At 40.0% G+C, this 18,523-nt stretch overlaps 1 protein-coding gene across 3 annotated transcripts in view; it reads left to right on the top strand.

The window, feature by feature from the left end:
• The window catches only part of reln (reelin), a 258,697-nt gene that overhangs the window by 46,941 nt on the left and 193,233 nt on the right, over nucleotides 1-18,523 (top strand). For all 3 annotated transcript variants that reach the window (XM_033039883.1, XM_033039884.1, XM_033039885.1), the window contains one exon: nucleotides 9,753-9,888. In XM_033039883.1, the coding sequence (XP_032895774.1) occupies nucleotides 9,753-9,888 (136 nt within the window). The remainder of the gene's footprint in view (nucleotides 1-9,752; nucleotides 9,889-18,523) is intronic.

The raw sequence follows: 18,523 nt of genomic DNA, 5'->3' as shown, positions 1-18,523 counted from the left end.
TTATTTCCTCGTGACATTGCAAGTGTATTATATCATGTGTGTGCCATAGGGCTCAGTTTTGCTTTAATTAACCAATTAAACTTGCATTCTGATCGAATTTGGATTTTGCAAAAGGCTTATGATCTTGTGAACAATCATGCTACCAATACTCCAGTGCAATGCTGATATAATTATTTAGAACCCATGTCACATTTTTTGCTCATCTTTGCCAGAAGAAACATTGCATTTACTGGCAAAATCTGTTATCCCCAATAAAATAAATTAAAATATAAGCAGTGTTTTCATAACTGGCCATCAGTAGATAACATTTCAGATACATTTCAGAAAACACCCCAATGACTTTACGTAATTTGGAACATCAGTACATCAAAATTAATTTGTTTAATCATTGGCTTCATTAACCAGACAAACAATCCATCAAACTCATCTATCAAAATAAAAGTAAAATGCAAATGGCATGTTGGCCTTTATAACAGCGAATGGCATGTTGGCCTTTATAACAAGAGGAATCGAATATAGGAGCAAAGAGGTCCTTCTGCAGTTGTACAGAGCCCTAGTGAGACCACACCTGGAGTATTGTGTGCAGTTTTGGTCCCCTAATTTGAGGAAGGACATTCTTGCTATTAAGGGAGTGGCAGCGTAGATTTACTTCCCGGGATGGCGGGACTGTCATATGCTGAGAGAATGGAGCAGTTGGGCTTGTACACTCTGGAGTTTAGAAGGATGAGAGGGCATCTCATTGAAACATACAAGATTGTTAAGGGTTTGGACACGCTAGAGGCAGGAAACATGTTCCCGATGTTGGGGGAGTCCAGAACCAGGGGCCACAGTTTAAGAATAAGGAGTAAGCCATTTAGAACGGAGACGAGGAAACATTTTTTCTCACAGAGAGTGGTGAGTCTGTGGAATTCTCTGCCTGGCGGTGGAGGCAGGTTCTCTGGATGCTTTCAAGAGAGAGCTAGATAGGGCTCTTAAAAATAGCGAACTCGGGGGATATGGGGAGAAGGTAGGAACGGGGTACTGATTGGGGATGATCAGCCATGATCACATTGAATGGCGGCGCTGGCTCGAAGGACCAAATTGCCTACTCCTGCACCTATTGTCTATTGTCTATTAGAAACATAGAAAATAGGTGCAGGAGTAAGCCATTCGGCCCTTCGAGCCTGCACCACCATTCAATATGATCATAGCTGATCATCCAACTCAGTATCCTGTACCTGCCTTCTCTCCATACCCCCTGATCCCCTTAGCCACAAGGGCCACAGCTAACTCCCTCTTAAATATAGCCAACGAACTGGCCTCAACTACCTTCTGTGGCAGAGAATTCCAGAGATTCACCACTCTCTGTGTGAAAAATGTTTTCCTCATCTCGGTCCTAAAAGATTTCCCCCTTATCCTTAAATTGTGACCTGTGACCCCTTGTCCTGGAATTGTTACATCTCCAGTGTGGTACAATATAGCTGTCGATTGATCAGTTCAATCACCCATGTCTCCCATTTTACTTTTCTTGCAGATGTTACCTCTATATGTCCCTTCTGTTTAAAACTCAAAAGTGTTCTTTTGTGGATGTTCATTCTCACAGTAGTTGAATCATCTTGTTACTTTTCTCCCCTTTCTTCATGGAGCTCACCATCGAATCTTTACATACAAAAAAATGTGAACATATGGTACAAATGTAGAGGAATGTCAAAACTGACCCTACCTTTTCAGAAAGTAGCAATGTCCATAGTCTAGAAAGTGAAATTTTAACTGATTTAATTTTGCCCCTCACTTGGTTCAAGTCTATTGAAGCCTGTCACGGAATCCCAAACATGACAGCGGTTGATATCAGGAAATTGAGTACAGTTTAGTCCTTCATGGATAAACTGACTGCTGCATTTTAGAAAAATAATCAATTGGTGATAAAGCTCAATAGGGTGTGCTTAAAAAAGGAACTTGCATTTGTCGAATGACTTTCACGTTCTAAAAACATCCAAAATACTTTAGTACCATAGTCATGTGGGCAGTACGTTAAAGGTACTTGTATAAATTAGTGCAATTTCTCTTTCTGATGATTAGCTTGATCTTGTACCAGAATGTCTGAGTTAGCTGAATGAATATATTTCTTCAAGTGTAAACCTACGCAGTGAAACTTTGGCAATCATGCCCCTCCACAGGGAAATGTTGACCGCCGACTGAGACTTTGGATCAGAGTGACATTTGAACCTTTCCCAGTACTAAACCAGAATGACTTAAACACTTCAGCTGTGTAAATATATGTGCAGGTAACTGGAAAGAATGAGAGTGAAAGATTAATCTTATCAGAGGTATTTCTGTAAACTTTTGAGTCTGTGATAGAAAGTGTTAGAGAGCTAATAATTATCTTGACCTGACTACTGCGTTCCAGTCATTCGCAGTCATTAAAGGTCTGTTTCCTTTTCTGTTCTGGTGTGTCCCAGATAATTATGTAGTGCCATCTCATCCTTCACTTTGAGGTTAGACTCTTTCACATTTGGGTTATACTCCTTCCCACAAGATTTCCAATTTTATAAATGAGTTTCTAAAAGCAGCAAGGACAGTTTGCAAAGCGTAGAAAGAATACGTGCGCAAGAATCATGGCCTTTGACCTCAACCATATTTCTCATTATTCGATGTAAATTAATCTCCATGCAAAGATACCCATTCTCAGTAAGTTTTTAATTTCCAGGCAACTAATGCTGTCCATTCTTGTACTGTGTATCTGCTTTCCATCGATAAGAGGATCTGTGCACGCTTATCATACGTGGCAGCTGCACGCTGCAATTGTTATTCAGAACAAAGATTAGTTGTGCACAACAGAGTCACGCATATTGATTTTAATGCCAACGGTCTGTCCCTCTAGCAAATCTTAACTTATTTGACCGAAATAAATCTGATAATTCAATCCTTTTAAACTCTCAGAATTCTGACTTATTTTCAGGAATGTCAGCCATGACATAATTTCTATCAGGTTTCCTCCCAGTCTGGGGGCTTTTTGTTCAAGTCCCAGCCAAACATTCAGACCAAGGACCCTCTGCTCATCAATATTCCTTGGTGTCCTACTATTTACTCTTTGTCCTATTCTGACTTAACTTCCTATTTGACTTCCTGCTAAAGCTTAGACATCTTTCACTATCCACAACAACACCAATATTTGTGTCATCTGCAAAATTACTATCTTACCTCCTACATTTACATCCAAGTCTTAGTACATATCACAAACAAGGATTCCAGCACCCATTCCTGAAGTGCACACTGGTCACAGATTTATAATCACAAAAGGATCCTTCCACCATTGCCCTCTGCCTCCGATCACCAAGCCGATTTTTAATCCAATTAACCAATTAGCTTTGGATTCCATCTTCCCTAACCTTTTGGACCAACCTACTAGGTGAAACATTGTCAAATGCCTTACTGAAGTCCATGTAGACAATGTCTGCTAACCTACTTCCATTAATCTTCTTACTTACCTTCTCAAAAAACTGGCTCAAATTAGTGAGACAGGATGTCCCCTCTACATAACCATGCTGTCTATCCCCCTTGAATGCCTGCCTTTTCAAAAGTACATGTATCTTATCCCTTAGAATTGTTTCCCGTATTTTTTCTATGACTGACATAAGACTCACTGGCCTGTAGTATCATTGCTAGTCCTCTAGTCCTACAGGACCAACATTAACTATCTGCCAATCTTATAACATCTCACCTTATAGCTACACAGATGTAAAAATCTCAACAGGGCCCCAGCTATCTCCTCCATGGCAAAGGCACTATAAAATTTTTGTATCGTTCATTTGTCTGTGTTTATAGAATTGGCCGTGCTTCAGCATCAAAGAACAGGAAACACTTTTATGAAGACACCAACAAATACATAACATCTTGATCCAATTATATAATTAATTCTGCGCTTTGAATGGCTGTATTAATACCATCAGAATCAAAGTGCATGAACTAATGCATTACATTTTTGTTTCATGCAATTCTGCATGAGAGAATAAAAATACCATAATGAAGTTTTGAACAATTTGCTGCATGTACTTTTAAAGGATCATTTAACACTAATGCTCAACTACTTAAAATGTGGTACTGGATACACAAGGAACTGCAGATGCTAGAATCCCGAGCAAAACACAAAGCAGCATCTGTGGAGGGAATGGACAAGTGACGTTTCTAGTGTGGTCCCTTCTTACAGATAGTAGTAGTTCGTGGGGTTCTTGAATGATCTGCAATTTATCCCTGTAACCTTACCCCTTCAGCAGTGGCATGCAACTAGTTGATATAATAATCACAGCTAAATCCATGTTAAATGCATGATCTGCCAAATAATTTAGATGTTTCATCATTGAATAAGCTCCAACTTCAAGGATTAATAAAATATCAGTAAAACAACTCCAATAGTTTAAACTAAATGTTAGCTGGAGAAGCATTTTTCTCAGTAGAGAATAGCTAGTAAGAAAGAATTTTCTGTCATCGGTGGCTTGGTAAAATTGATGCTTAACTGCTGTAGGTCAGGGGAAGTTGACTTGACACTTTTTCCTGCACTCAGAAACTGAAATTATGTATTTGGCTTTAACTGGTAGTGTCACTCCAGGATCTGTGTTGGGAATGCAACTATTCACTATATCCATAAATGACATGGATAATATGATAAACAATTGACCGATGGGTCAAAGAGCATCGAGCATTTTAAACAGTAGGGACAGAAATGTTAACATAAAATAACAATACATTTGACAAATGGGTTTCAACAAAGGCAAGGATGGAGTTACTCATGTTGAACTTAAAAGAAAGTCTGTGCAAAAGTCTGTTTTGGACAGGTTTGATTTTCATGGATTTTTGGTGATGAAAGGTGGAGGATTTTTTGTTACAAATTAATTTCAGTACAGGACACCTTACTGCAATTATACGTTGCTTTAGTGAGGCTGCACCTGGACTATAGTGTTATAGAGTGAGTGCAGCGAAGATTTCAGTTTCAGTTTTGTTTATTGTCACGTGTGCCGAGGTACGGTGAAAAGCTTTTGTTGCATGTTAACCAGCCAACCAACCAATCCATGAAACCAGATTCCAGTGACTTGCTCCAGGGTTTCCTGTTCGAGGAGGGTTTGGCCTTTATGCTTCGATTTAGAAGAATGAGAGGGAATTGACAGAGTGGATGAAAAAGGATGTTTTCTCTCTGAGGAGTCTGGAACCAGGACGCTGACTTTGAAAATAATAGGTAGACTATTTCAGACTGAAAGGAGGAGAAAGTCCTTTATGCCGTGTGTGGTGAATCTCTGGAATCCTCTAACCCAGCAGGGTTGTTGAAACTCCCTTATTACGTTCATTCAAAACACAGATGGTTAAATTTCATAGATATGGAAAGAAAATAAAGTTATGGGGATAGTGCGGGAAAATTACATTGTGGTAGAAATCAGTCATGATCATCATGAATGGGAGCTACGTTATAGAGTGATACAGCTTGGAAGCAAGCCCTTTGACCCAACTCATCCATGCTGAACAAGATGCCTTATCTAAGCTAGTCCCATTTGTCTCAGATTGGCCCATATCCTAGTAAATCTTTAAGAAGGAACTGCAGATGCTGGAAAATCGAAGGTAGACAAAAATGCTGGAGAAACTCAGTGGGTGAGGCAGCATCTATGGAGCGAAGGAAATGGGCAACGTTTCGTGTCGAAACCCTTCTTCAGACCTTGTAAATCTTTCCTAGCCATGTATCTAACCGAATGACTTTAAATGTTGACGTTGTTCCTTTCTCAATTATTCACGCTGGCAGCTTATTCCATATTCCCACCACCCTCTGTTCTGTGCAGAGTGACCAAAATAAAGATCAGCATGCCAAAAACCACCCTATCTACCTGTGCTGCCACGTTCAGAAGGCCGATAGAGCCTGTTGACCTACTACTATTCCTGATACTTATGTTACACTCATATTAAAGCCAGATATGTGAAGCTGGGTCACTTTTTATTTAACTCGCTACTTCTGTAATTGACGAAATATTGGTACTCAAATTATAATTTGAGAATGCAGTATTGAACAAAAGTGTCGTGCAAATGTTATCACATGCCAGCAACAGGATACATAACTTAAGGGTTTCCTCCCATTAGACCTTTGGAACTTTGACGTTTATGATAGGGGCCAAAAGGTTCCCCGAATCTCATTTAGTGTAGAATATTTATTTTTCTTTTGTCACACATTATGGTGGTTTATAGTGAACGTAATGATCAAAGTATTTTATAGAATATATAACTGGGAACTGTTTGTTCCCCAACCATATGCAGCAATGATGTTACGTTATTTATTGCAAATGGATAATTAGACTTGTGTGCTTGATATAATACAGTTAATGCGAATAAACTGATTGTTGCCCACAAAATTATGGATTTAGAATTCCCAAAAGGTTAACTGATCATCTTCTAAATGATCAATCCTCCCACTGCACACATTGTTAGAACACTTCTGATGCCTACCAGACAAGAGGTTGAAGTAAATAAATTCACTTGCACAAAGTTATAAATTTCAGCTCTTTATCATATAACCAGTAAGTTTCATTTCTGAAGAATAAATAATATGGTGAATGAGAGGAATTTCAAAAAAAATCCGGACAATTTCTTTGGAGTTGTATTGCTCATATCCTTTCTGTTTCATATCTTACATTCAAAGGAAGTGTAGATTTGTATTTGTAAAGCACTTTTTGCAACCCAAGGAAGTAGCAGAGCTTCATCATGGAATAAATGGTTCGGAAGTGTTGCCATGGTACTGTAGTTCTGGTAGACACAGAAACTGCAGATGCTGGAATCTTCAGGAAAACACAAAGTACTGAAGGAACTCAGCGGATCAAGCAGCATCTGTGGAAGGAGTGGGCAGACAATGTTTCGGATCAGGGATCCTTCTTCAGACTGATGGAAAGGGGGGGGGGGGGGGATAAAGCTGGGAAAGAGCGATGGTTGGGGCAAAGTCAGGCCAGTTTTCAGATGGATACCAGTGAGGGAGGGAGGTTAATAGGCAGATGGGTGGAGATGGTGAGGCTCGAGGTGAAAAGGCGATAAAAGGGAGTCAAATAAGAAAAGGAAGAATTATTTGTTAAGCCAGAAGGAATGATATGGGTGGAAGTAACCGTGTAATGGGGAAAGAAGGGATGAAAGGAAATATGGGACTTTGGGGAGGGTGAGGAGTGGAGTGACTGGGCTGGTGGGAAATGGAGGGAGAGATGAGGGTGCACCCTGGGTAGGAGAGGGGATGGAGGCCATTACTTGGCATTGGAGATTTCCATGTTCATGTCGTTGGATTGTAAGATGTTCAAGCAGAATATGAGGTGCTGTTCTTCCAGATTGTCTTCCAGTCGTAATAGATCAGAAGGTCAGTATGGGAATGGGGAGAGGAGTTAATACAGTCTGCATCTGGGAGATACAGCTGGAGAACGCAAGAGTTCTACCAGATAGTTTCCTCGTCTATGCTTGGTATTGCCAATATAAAGGAGACCACATCATGAGCACCTTTCTCACTTGGAAGGGCTGCAGGGGTCCCTGGATGGAAATTCCATCTTCTGCAGTTGCAGGGGGAGGGTTGAGTGGGATGGGCAAACCATGCAGTTGCGGAGATGGTGGTCTCTACGGAAAGCAGAAAGGGGTGGGGATGGGAAAATGTAACTGGTGCAGGGAATGACGTTGAAACGTTAGAACTATGGAAACATGGGGAAACTACCAATGCTCACGTTTGTTTCATATGTTTCTGACCTTTTTAATTTTTTTCTTTTTTGGTGTAGTATTGTAAATGAAATTTGAGACAATTAAGTATATTGTAGTGCATAATTTGAATGTCAAGTGTTGGCTCTTGAAGGATTATATTTGAAGTGGGGCAAACACTTAATATAAATGAATATGAGGTGATATTTATTTGTATCTGGTACTTAAGGGTATACAGACACTTTTTTAAAAACATTATCTGATATGTCATTTTTGCAGAAGGACTGATTTCCAAACCAGCTGTTTAATAATAAACAATCTTGTTGTGTTGCTATTTCCGTTTATTTTATGTCATATTCCTTTTCCATTAGTTATCCCCTTATGCCCCTGTCCCACTTAGGAAACCTGAACGGAAACCTCTGGAGACTTTGCGCCCCATCCAAGGTTTCCGTGCGGTTCCCGGAGGTTGCAGGTGGTTGCCGGAGGTTGTAGGTAGTGGAAGCAGGTAGGGAGACTGACAAAAACCTCTGGGAACCTCCGGGAACCGCACGGAAACCTTGGGTGGGGCGCAAAGTCTCCAGAGGTTTCCGTTCAGGTTTCCTAAGTGGGACAGGGGCTTTATATGAAGGTAGTTTGTGGTGCAGCAAGAGATATCTGTAGGCCGTGCTGTGCAGGAGTGTGAAGAAAATACACATGTGGTCTTAGTTTGAATGGCGGCAAGAGTATAAAAGAGAAATAATCACGCAACTGTTGAAGCTTTTCTCGATGGCATATTTTATACGCACACCAGCCACCACATGCCTATATACAGACGCACCAGTATATAGACCACACACACAAATTCTCACAACAAACTTCCTTTATGTATCACACATGCCCAATATGTACCATGCGTTACACACACACACGTGCACACAATGCACCTGTCACAAACATTCTACGTGTATTACACACACATATTCTTGCACCACACATGCCCTATATATTGTATGCACACTGCACATATATTCTCTGTGTATCATCAGAGAACGCCTGCACCATACTCATTTCCGATTAACACCGGGCACAGTTTGTACAAACTCCACCTGTACCACACACACCCGTTCACATACATCACCTGCAGAACACACACAAACCCTAGAAACTGTTAGCTTCAATCGCCCTTACTACATGGTGTATATTCTCCAGAGTGGCTCTGGAACATATGGGTGACATATTGTAGAAATCGGTTAGCTTATTTAAAATGTGTTGCTCAAGACACTTTCTTGGAACATGAAACCTCACACTCCACTTCATTCACAAACACCAGTGACACCAGAGCATATGGTGACGTGTTGCTGAGCGCGGAAATATATTTTGGCTGCATCGAGAGGGCTGCAGCTAGAGCTTTGCTGAGATCGGAGTCAAGCAGATTGAAGTGTTGAGTGAGGTGTCACAAGGGCCATGTAATACTGTATGTAGCAACAGCATAGGAATAGGTTAATAAACCTTTCTCTGCGAGTACAGGGCTGTTGGCGCTGAGCAGTGGAAAGTTATTAAGTTTGAAAACACATTTGTGATATTAGGCCCACACAAACCCACCAAAGGCAGTGTGCCGTATCCTCAAAGGAACATCTTGCACAATGCTGGGGTCAGAATTTTTTTAAACCTGGCTGACTTTGTCAAAGCACAAGTTAAATTGAGCAGTTAATCCACTAATGTGACAAAACATCTGGCATCGTGTTTGTATCTCAGTCACCAATACTGCTTGCCCTTACAATTAAGGAACCTCAGATTTGCAGAAACAAGGTCAACAAGTAGCGTACGGAAATGTGACGTCGTAACTTAGCCCAGCAGAATGGGGACCTTTACATTGTGTTAAAGCAGGGGAATCTCAGCCCTGCAGAACCATCCAGCACCCATGCACGAAATCATCAATGCAAATGGGCCCTGTTGTCCACTTAAATCCAATAGAAAATGCTGGGAATGATCGGCAGGTCAAGCAACGTGTGGAGTGAGAAAAAGAGTTAATATTTCAGGTTGATGACTTTTTGTCAGAGCTCCTTACTGACATTGTCTGATGCACTTTGTTGTTACAGGGTTCATGTCTGATCAGCCATTTGGATCACAGTTCATGTGCAGTGTTGTGGCATCTCACGTCAGCCACCTTCCACAGACCAATCTCAGCTTTGTCTGGATTGCCCCACCTGCAGGAACAGGCTGCGTGAACTTCATGTGAGTAAACCTGTGATGTCAATTGTGGGGGGGAAAGCGGGCTGCTACTCAACTAATTGCTTTAAATGCAAGACTGGCTCCATTATAAACTCCAATACCAATATTAAATGATTAAGTTACATTTGATCGTTATATTTTCTAAGAGACAAAGGTAACCACAACTCACACAAATTTGTAGTTGGATGCAAGATGCAACAAAATGGAATTTTAGCATGAATTCTGTAGCTGGTGTTTTGGGACTTAAATGGGAACAGTGAAGCGCTATCTAGCAGGGTGGAGACCAGTGTTTAATCTGCATGTCCATTTGATTCATTGCTAAATTGAACTGGAACTTTATTGAATTGGCATTTGGGATTTGTCCTCTACCTCCCTCACCTCGCCACTTTTCTTGATTGACTCCACCTACCTCACCCATAAGGAAACCTTATTGACAAGCTGATGACGTCAAGCTAATAAAACCTTTCTCGGTCTCGCCATGAAATATAGGTGTTTTCCCACAGTCCCTCATAAAAACATCCAGGAATCTGCTGCCCTATTCTGTCCGTCCACAATACTTTGATAAGACTTCCCCCATAACCACCCCCCAGATTTACCTTGACATCAGCAGCGTCTCTTGCCAGCCAAGTACAGTTTTCCAAGGAAAAGTCCAAACAACTGACTGCTGCCACTAAAATAAGGCAGGGAAACTTGACGGGGATCCGCCTCATGGCACCATTCATGGTCCAGACTGGAATGGCACCATTCCCAGCAGCTTCATGTTGATGAGTTATATCAATCCATTATTCTTTACTTCTATTCCAAAGCATTTTCTTCCAGCAGACTGACAGGGTCAGTTTTCCTTATCTAATGGTGATTTAAAGGATAAAAGAACAGTTGCTAAATCCGACTGCTTCACTACATTGGATGACAATCAAATTGCATGTATCTCTCATTTTCTTCTTTATGCACAAACCAAGGTGCAACTGAACCCTATGTTTCAGTGGCAGGAGAGGAAGCGAATGTGTACTGTTTCAAAGATAGACCTAAAATGCTGGAGTATTTAACTCAGTGGGTCGAGAAAATGGATGTGACATTTCTGGTTGGGACCTTTTTTCAGACTGATTGTAATAGGGAGAGTGGGGGGAGGAATTGGAAGGTCATAAGGAATAGGAGTAGAATTAGGCCATTCAGCCCATCAAGTCTACTCCGCCATTCAATCATGGCTGATCTATCCCTGCCTCCAAACCCCATTCTCCTGCCTTCTTGCTTGAAGCCCACTCCCTACTATTCTTCTTGAAGCACTCTGCTGAAACGCTAGTCCAAAACCTGTGTTAATAGATCAGATATACTGTGTAACTTCTGAAGGACATTGTGGAAAAGGAGAATTTTGTAGAAAATTATCTCTTTTATCCCCATCAGCGTTTACTTCTTTATGGTGGTCTTAACGCTTTTAAAATCCAAATCACCTCATATGTAATCTCTGATTTAATTCATCTTCTCTATCACTTTAAAAAAAATCTCTTGTCCTGTTTCAGGGGTATGTTAGGGTAATGATTATGTCATTGACTATTGGTCTGGAGGCGAATGAGTTCAAATTCTGACACTGCAGTTTAAGGAAATTAAATGGATTTGAAATTAAGAGTGTCAATAATGGTTGCCATGAAATTACTGTTCATTACTGATAATTATTGTTACCTAGTTTGCTTATGTTTTTTGGGAAAGGGAATCTCTCCGTTTTACCTTTATTTAACCTACTTATTGTTGTGCACAAAGATCAGACACAAGCCTCCCTTCCTGTTTCAATGGTCAATAAGCATATTTAAGGAATTGCATCTGCAAGTATGTGTATTATATGTTTTAATGTGCTTTTTGAGAACCAGGCAAATTTAATTTTTTTGTCACTACCCATGGCTATGTGTGACTCTAGATCCACAAATTTGGTTGACTTTTTACTCTGTCATGGTGTGGAAAGGGGAATTGGGGACGATCAACACAATGAATAACGAAAGCAGTGTTTACATTGGCTCAATTATCAGAAAGGTGTCTCAATGACCATAAAATAGGATATGAATGGTATTGTAAAAAACAATTTTGATGTTTGATTCTGGCCTTGGCATAAAAATAAAAACAGGTTGCAATCTTGATTCATTTCTCAATTTGACTGAGTCTTATAGCAATACATGCGAACAAATATGCATGGACTTCATGAGTTACTTTTGTATGTTAGAGCATCCAAGAATACTAAGAAAATGGCAAAACAATGGAGTCTATTAAAGTTTGGGGAAAAAACAATGAATAAAGGCCTTAAGGAGACGCTTACCGGTCCAGGCAAAACCTAGGACCATCCGCAACTCGGAAGATATTTAATATACAGCCTTTTAAAAAAATCTGTTTTCAAGACCTTCAGTTTCCTGGCAGGTGCTAAACTGTTTAGATGTTTAACAACAGAGAGAAAACAGTGAAGCACAGAAAGGTAACAACAAGAAGGGCTCTATTATGTATGACAGGCATGTTTGAGTCACATGGTTTTGATTGCATGAATCAGCTGCAATATTCTCAGCAGACATTTACAGCGCCTTAAATCTTTGCTAGTTGTTAGTACACCGCAGCCATCACAGGGAATCATTTGGATTGAATCAGACAAGCAGTGTGATACATATAGTCTGGTTTGTGGAAGATTAGAATATAACGGCAATTCATTTTTTACAATACCATTCATTGCCTGTTTTATAGTCCCTGGGACACCTTTCTGTTAAATGATAACGGTGCCAATTTAAACACTGCTTTGGTTATTAACTTGGGTTCAAATCTTGCACTGGCAGTATTGGAACCAATAAAATTGTAATAATAAACTTACCAATCTATAAAACATTGTCAGTCCAATAGTCTTAAGTAGGTAACTGGAGCTCATACAAATGTATATTGTAATTTCTTTAAACGGTTCACTCATAAGGGAGATGTATTTACTCTCAACAAAATCTACACAACTTTCTCACATGTCTTTGCAGCTGTATTATTACTTATCAATTAATTTCTTGGGATCTGGATGACACTGGCAAACCTCTCATTGTTCTTGAAATGTTTTTTTGGGTTATTGCAATCCTTAAGCTGAAGATACTCCTATAGTGCTGTTGGGGAGGAATAGAAACAGTGACAATGAAGTGTTGGCAATATGTTTCCAAGGCAGGTTGATGTGTGACTTGGAGGAGGACCACAGGAGGTCTTGTTCCCTGCTGCCCTTATGCTCCCTGTGGTAAATTATGTGTGTTCATTAGGTGCTAATTAAGTAATCAAGGAAAAATGAATGCAGTGCATTTTGTAGATGGTACACATTACAGCTACTGTGCACCAATGGTAGAATGGAGAAATGTTCAGGTTGATGATTGAGGCACCAATTAAGTGGGCAGCTGTGATGAAAAGGCTTTGGCGTGTTGGGAAGTGAGTCATTCATCATGGAATGCCCAGTCTCAAGCCTGCTCTTGTAACCATGATATTTATGTGATATTCTGCGGCTGGACAAACTCAACCTAACTTCCTATGTGTGAGGTGTCTGACAAATGGAATATTTTCCCTTTGATGCACATGGACTTTAGGATAACCAAGGCTCTTTGATGCCCCATTCAGTCAAATGTTATCTTGATATTATGGGTACTCCCATCTTACCTCTTGAATTCAGGTCTTTGGTCTAAATTCATCCAAGGCTGGGATAAGGTCTGGAAACAAGTAATCCCTATGAAATATAAATGGGGCATTGCCAGGTTTAGTGCCGGTGCTGTTGAGAGCACCTTCCATTTTGCTGAAGATTAGACAAAATGAATGGTAATTAGCTAGGTTGCATTCATCCTGCCTTTTTTTTTGGAACATGAGGTACAAAGCAATTTTCCACATTTTCAGGTGGCTGCCAGTATTGTAACTATAATGGAATAGTTTGACTAGAGATGCAACTAGACTTGAACCACACGTCTTTAGTGTTCCAGCCAGAATCTGGTCAGGGCCTCCTGCATTCACAGCAATTTGTTAATTCTATTTTTAAGCTTTTGCATGATGGAATTACATTGGAAGTGTTTTTAAGCAATAATCTCTTGAATTTAACACTCTACGGACCATTGCTTCTCTCTTGGCCAGAACTGATCTCCAATGTGGCAGATGGACTGGTCATGTGGACACCCAATTGAGCTGTTGTCACTACCTCTGTCTGAATTACAATTGGAACTGAAAATTTAACTATTAAAAATAAATATGTTTCCAGTCCAATCATTTAAGTAGAACCAATGCTGATTCCTAGCATGACACCCCTCTTTCACATTGCAGTCTTTTTAATGTGTTGCAGACCCCAATGATGTACAGACTCAATAATGAATCAATCAATTAACTAAAGATTTTATTGTCATTCAAAAATACACCAACAAATGCAAGTCTGAACGAAATTTCGTTGCATCTCGCTCACCATGCAACATAAAATAACAAAAGGATAAAATAGATAAAAAGATAAAATAGATAATAGTGGCGGCACATTATATGGAATTAAAGAGTCTGATGGCTCGGGAGAAGAAGCTGGTGCAAAACCTGGCCGTTCTGCTCCGTAGATATCTTTTGCCCGAGGGCAGCAGAGTGAACAGTCCATGATGGAGATGTGTGGGGTCTTTTATAATGCTGTTGGCCTTGGACAAGCAACGTTTGCACGCAATGTCCCGGATTGAAGGAAACATAGAAACATAGAAAATAGGTGCAGGAGTAGGTCATTCGGCCCTTCGGCCCTGCACCGCCATTCAATATGATCATGGCTGATCATCCAACTCAGTATCCTGTACCTGCCTTCTCTCCATACCCCCTGATCCCTTTAGCCACAAGAGCCACATCTAACTCCCTCTTAAATGTAGCCAATGAACTGGCCTCAACTACATTCTGTGGCAGAGAATTCCAGAGATTCACCACTCTCTGTGTGAAAAATGTTTTTCTCATCTCAGTCCTAAAAGATTTCCCCCTTATCCTTAAACTGTGACCCCTTGTTCTGGACTTCCCCAACATCTGGAACAATCTTCCTGCATCTAGCCTGTCCAACCTCTTAAGAATTTTGTACATTTCTATAAGATCCCCCCTCAATCTTCTAAATTCTAGCGAGTACCAGCCGAGTCTATCCAGTCTTTCTACATATGAAAGTCCTGACATCCCAGGAATTAGTCTGGTGAACCTTCTCTGTACTCCCTCTATGGCAAGAATGTCCTTCCTCAGATTAGGAGACCAAAACTGCACGCAATACTCCAGGTGTGGTCTCACCAAGACCCTGTACAACTGCAGTAGAACCTCCCTGCTCCTATACTCAAATCCTTTTGCTATGAATGCTAACATGCCATTCGCTTTCTTCACTGCCTGCTGCACCTGCATGCCTACTTTCAATGACTGGTGTACCATGACACCTAGGTCTCGTTGCATCTCCCCTTTTCCTAATCGGCCAATATTCAGATAATAGTCTACTTTCCTATTTTTGTCACCAAAGTGGATAATCTCACATTTATCCACATTATACTGCGTCTGCCATGCATTTGCCCACTCACCCAGCCTATCCAAGTCACCTTGCAGCCACCTAGCATCCTCCTCACAGCTAACACTGCCCCCCCAGCTTCGTGTCTTGGAGATGTTGCATTCAATTCCCTCGTCCACATCATTAATATATATGAGAAGAGAAGTCCCAATAATTTTTTCAGCCGTTCTCACCACTCTCTGCAAGGACTTGTACCAATAAGGAACCTACTAATGTACAGCTGTTTAAAAAAAAAATCTGTGAAACCTACTTCTATTTCTGTATTCATAACCACGACATTTGAGGATGGTCAATTGTGATGCAAATTGGTTTTATGCTGCCATTTCAGCACTGAGAATACTGGATCCTGGGAATAAAGGGGTCCATCATTTGTATTTGCTGCCACCCTGCACTCAGATAAGCCACCGTTCACCATTTCTCCAAAGGCCTCATTTACTTTACAGTGTCATCAACAGTCAGGACTGTCAGATAACAGTCAGGTGAATTTCATCAAAATCAATCCTTCCAATGCAATCATCCTGTTAGACTGGTCGCATAGGCCTCTACTAAAATTAACTGTCCTTTCCTGAAGTGAAATAATGGTGTAATCTAAAAACTGACACAGTAATCAAGCAGCTGGAGTTGACACTGTTCTGTCTACCAAATGAAAGACTAACTTACTGGCAATGGGCTTACAGCGTGTTTGGAATTGTATTGCGTTCTTAGGCTTGGACTTTACAACAGCACTATAAAATTAGCTAGAAGGCAAAAAAATATTTCCATAGTTTTGGGAAAAATATTGTTCCTGACACAAGGACAGATGAAAAGAGAGACATCAGAAATTTCACAAGGCACAGCCAGGAGGTGAGAGAAATATATACCAGACCAAGTAAAAACAGCAGTGGTCAGCCAGGTTCTGGTGCCACTGAAATTATTGGATATCCAGTGGTTGAATCCAAGCTTTCTTCTGGAAAGTAAAATGTTAGTTTTAAAATCTTCCAAAAATATCTAAATTAAAATGATGAATAATGCAACGATCAAATAAAATAAATTATATGTGCTAAGTTAATGAGCAATTATATATTTCAAAGAGAAGATGAATGAGTTACAAGAATGAAGCAGAAATTATGTATGAAGACATTTTGATGAAAATGACATTAGTTATAGTGAGGCACTTGCTGAATTATAAAATAGATTGGGAATGCTAAGTATTTTGAATGTTAGGGTAACTTTTCTGATCCCAGGATAGCAGCAAGCTACCTCACCCATTCCAGTCAATGGACAGAAAATCTTTAGAAGGCCAAAATGTCTGATGTCAATTGTCCAAAATGGAACAATTGAGCAAAGCTTTCAAGGTTAAGGGTGATCATATCAAAACCATTATTCTGACTGCAATGCATAATAGATCAGCTCGTGTTGGAAACATGTGAATTCTAAAAGAAATTAAATGAGGAATGAAACATATATTCAAGAGGACAATTTCAAGAAGGCTGTCTTTATTGATTGATTGTTCTCTAATTTTCTTATTTATTTAAAGCAGTGTCAGTGAAGACACAGGGGTTTAATTCAGTAGCCACTGGAAATAGCTGGGCTAATCATGATGTACTGTACATCCAGGTTGGCAGCAGTGGATTCCCCATCTTTGTGGGAAATCCACGTGTCCAGATTTTGCTGCTGGTCCCCCCCGTGTGCATGGAACCTGCTATGAGTGGAACCAGCAGGAAAACTCACAAACCTGGAGTATAAGCTAGTCATTCTCAATCCCAGGCCACTGCCTACTAAAAAAAAACAGATTTTTTATTTTGACTTTGTTAATGTAACACATGGAACTGAGGAAATCTGCTCTTGTTGATCTGAGTTAAGGAATATTTTTACTTTATTTAATTCTGGTGTGTGCAATTGGAGAATCCAGTAACTTTGAGATAGCATGGACAGTGATACATGGAAATACTGTGCCCATGTCCCACCTGCCAGTTCAGGTTATTGGTAATATCACTGAAAAATAAGGCTGCAATTGACCTTTGTGTGAACCAATTATGGTGTAAGCCTGGTCATACATTCTAATCCACGCATATTCCTTTCATGTTCATTTGGAAGACATTGTCCATTTTTCAAACCATTTTATCATTTGAAAACATAAAAATGGAAAAATGCTTAACTGTGTGCTTTAAAAAAAAATTTACATCAAAGTAGATGAAAAGTTGCTCTGACTCCTGGTCTAGGTTCAACATATGTCTGAAGTTTATTCAGAACTCTTGCATCAACATTACAATCAACAACAAGTTAAAAATAAGTATTTAAATAGTGAGCTGACTGGTGTACATAGGTAGGTAGATGTAAGAATGGAAATGAAGCACAGGTGTTGAGTGATGAAAATCAAAGTTGGATTTATGTTTTGAACAAATACCCTTTCAAAAGATGGTGTGACGATGTATTACACACCATCGTCCCGCTCCCACAGTCTAGTGCTTCCAGGGAAAGAATAATCAATATTCAGTAAGTCAAATGGGAGTCTGGAAGATCAATGAATTTGGCCCAAATATAAACTTAGTTGGATAATTCCATGCCCCTTGTTTCTTGAATATTTATTACTGAGCTTTTGCTGTGCAGCTAATAGAAAAAGATGCATTAAAGCATCGCAGTTATTAATTCTGAAGAGCTGACATGTGATGGATTTACTTTTGTGCACTTTATATAATGTCAGTGGTTATAAATACATAAGTCAGATTCACTGCTTTCGTGAGTATGCATCTTAGCTGTGTTCGTGGCCAATATCAAGTTAAATGTCTATTGTGAGTCTAAATCAGCTTGAGTTAAAAAATATTCAACTGTTACCAGAGCTGCTATTTCCCAAACTTCTGTAACTAACCATGTCTCCTCTTGTCCCACCTTTTAGCTCATCCCTCTTTACTGTGCATTGCCATTCAATTCATCAGTGAATTACATCTGCTTTCTACCCTATCACACTAACCTGTCCTTTTGTTTATTCCCTCCCCTTGAACAGTCTGCCATTTCTGAATTTGCTTGAAATCTGTTACATCCTTAGTTGTTTCCACCTCAAAGGAAAGTTCATCCTCGGTTTCTTATGTCACGAATGCTCCCTGATTATTTCCACCATTTTCTGCCATTGAATAC

Source organism: Amblyraja radiata, chromosome 21 (assembly GCF_010909765.2).
Source record: "Amblyraja radiata isolate CabotCenter1 chromosome 21, sAmbRad1.1.pri, whole genome shotgun sequence".
Classification (NCBI taxonomy): domain Eukaryota; kingdom Metazoa; phylum Chordata; class Chondrichthyes; order Rajiformes; family Rajidae; genus Amblyraja; species Amblyraja radiata.
The sequence above is the reverse complement of the archived record's forward strand: the minus strand, read 5'-3'. Positions and strand labels throughout refer to the sequence as shown.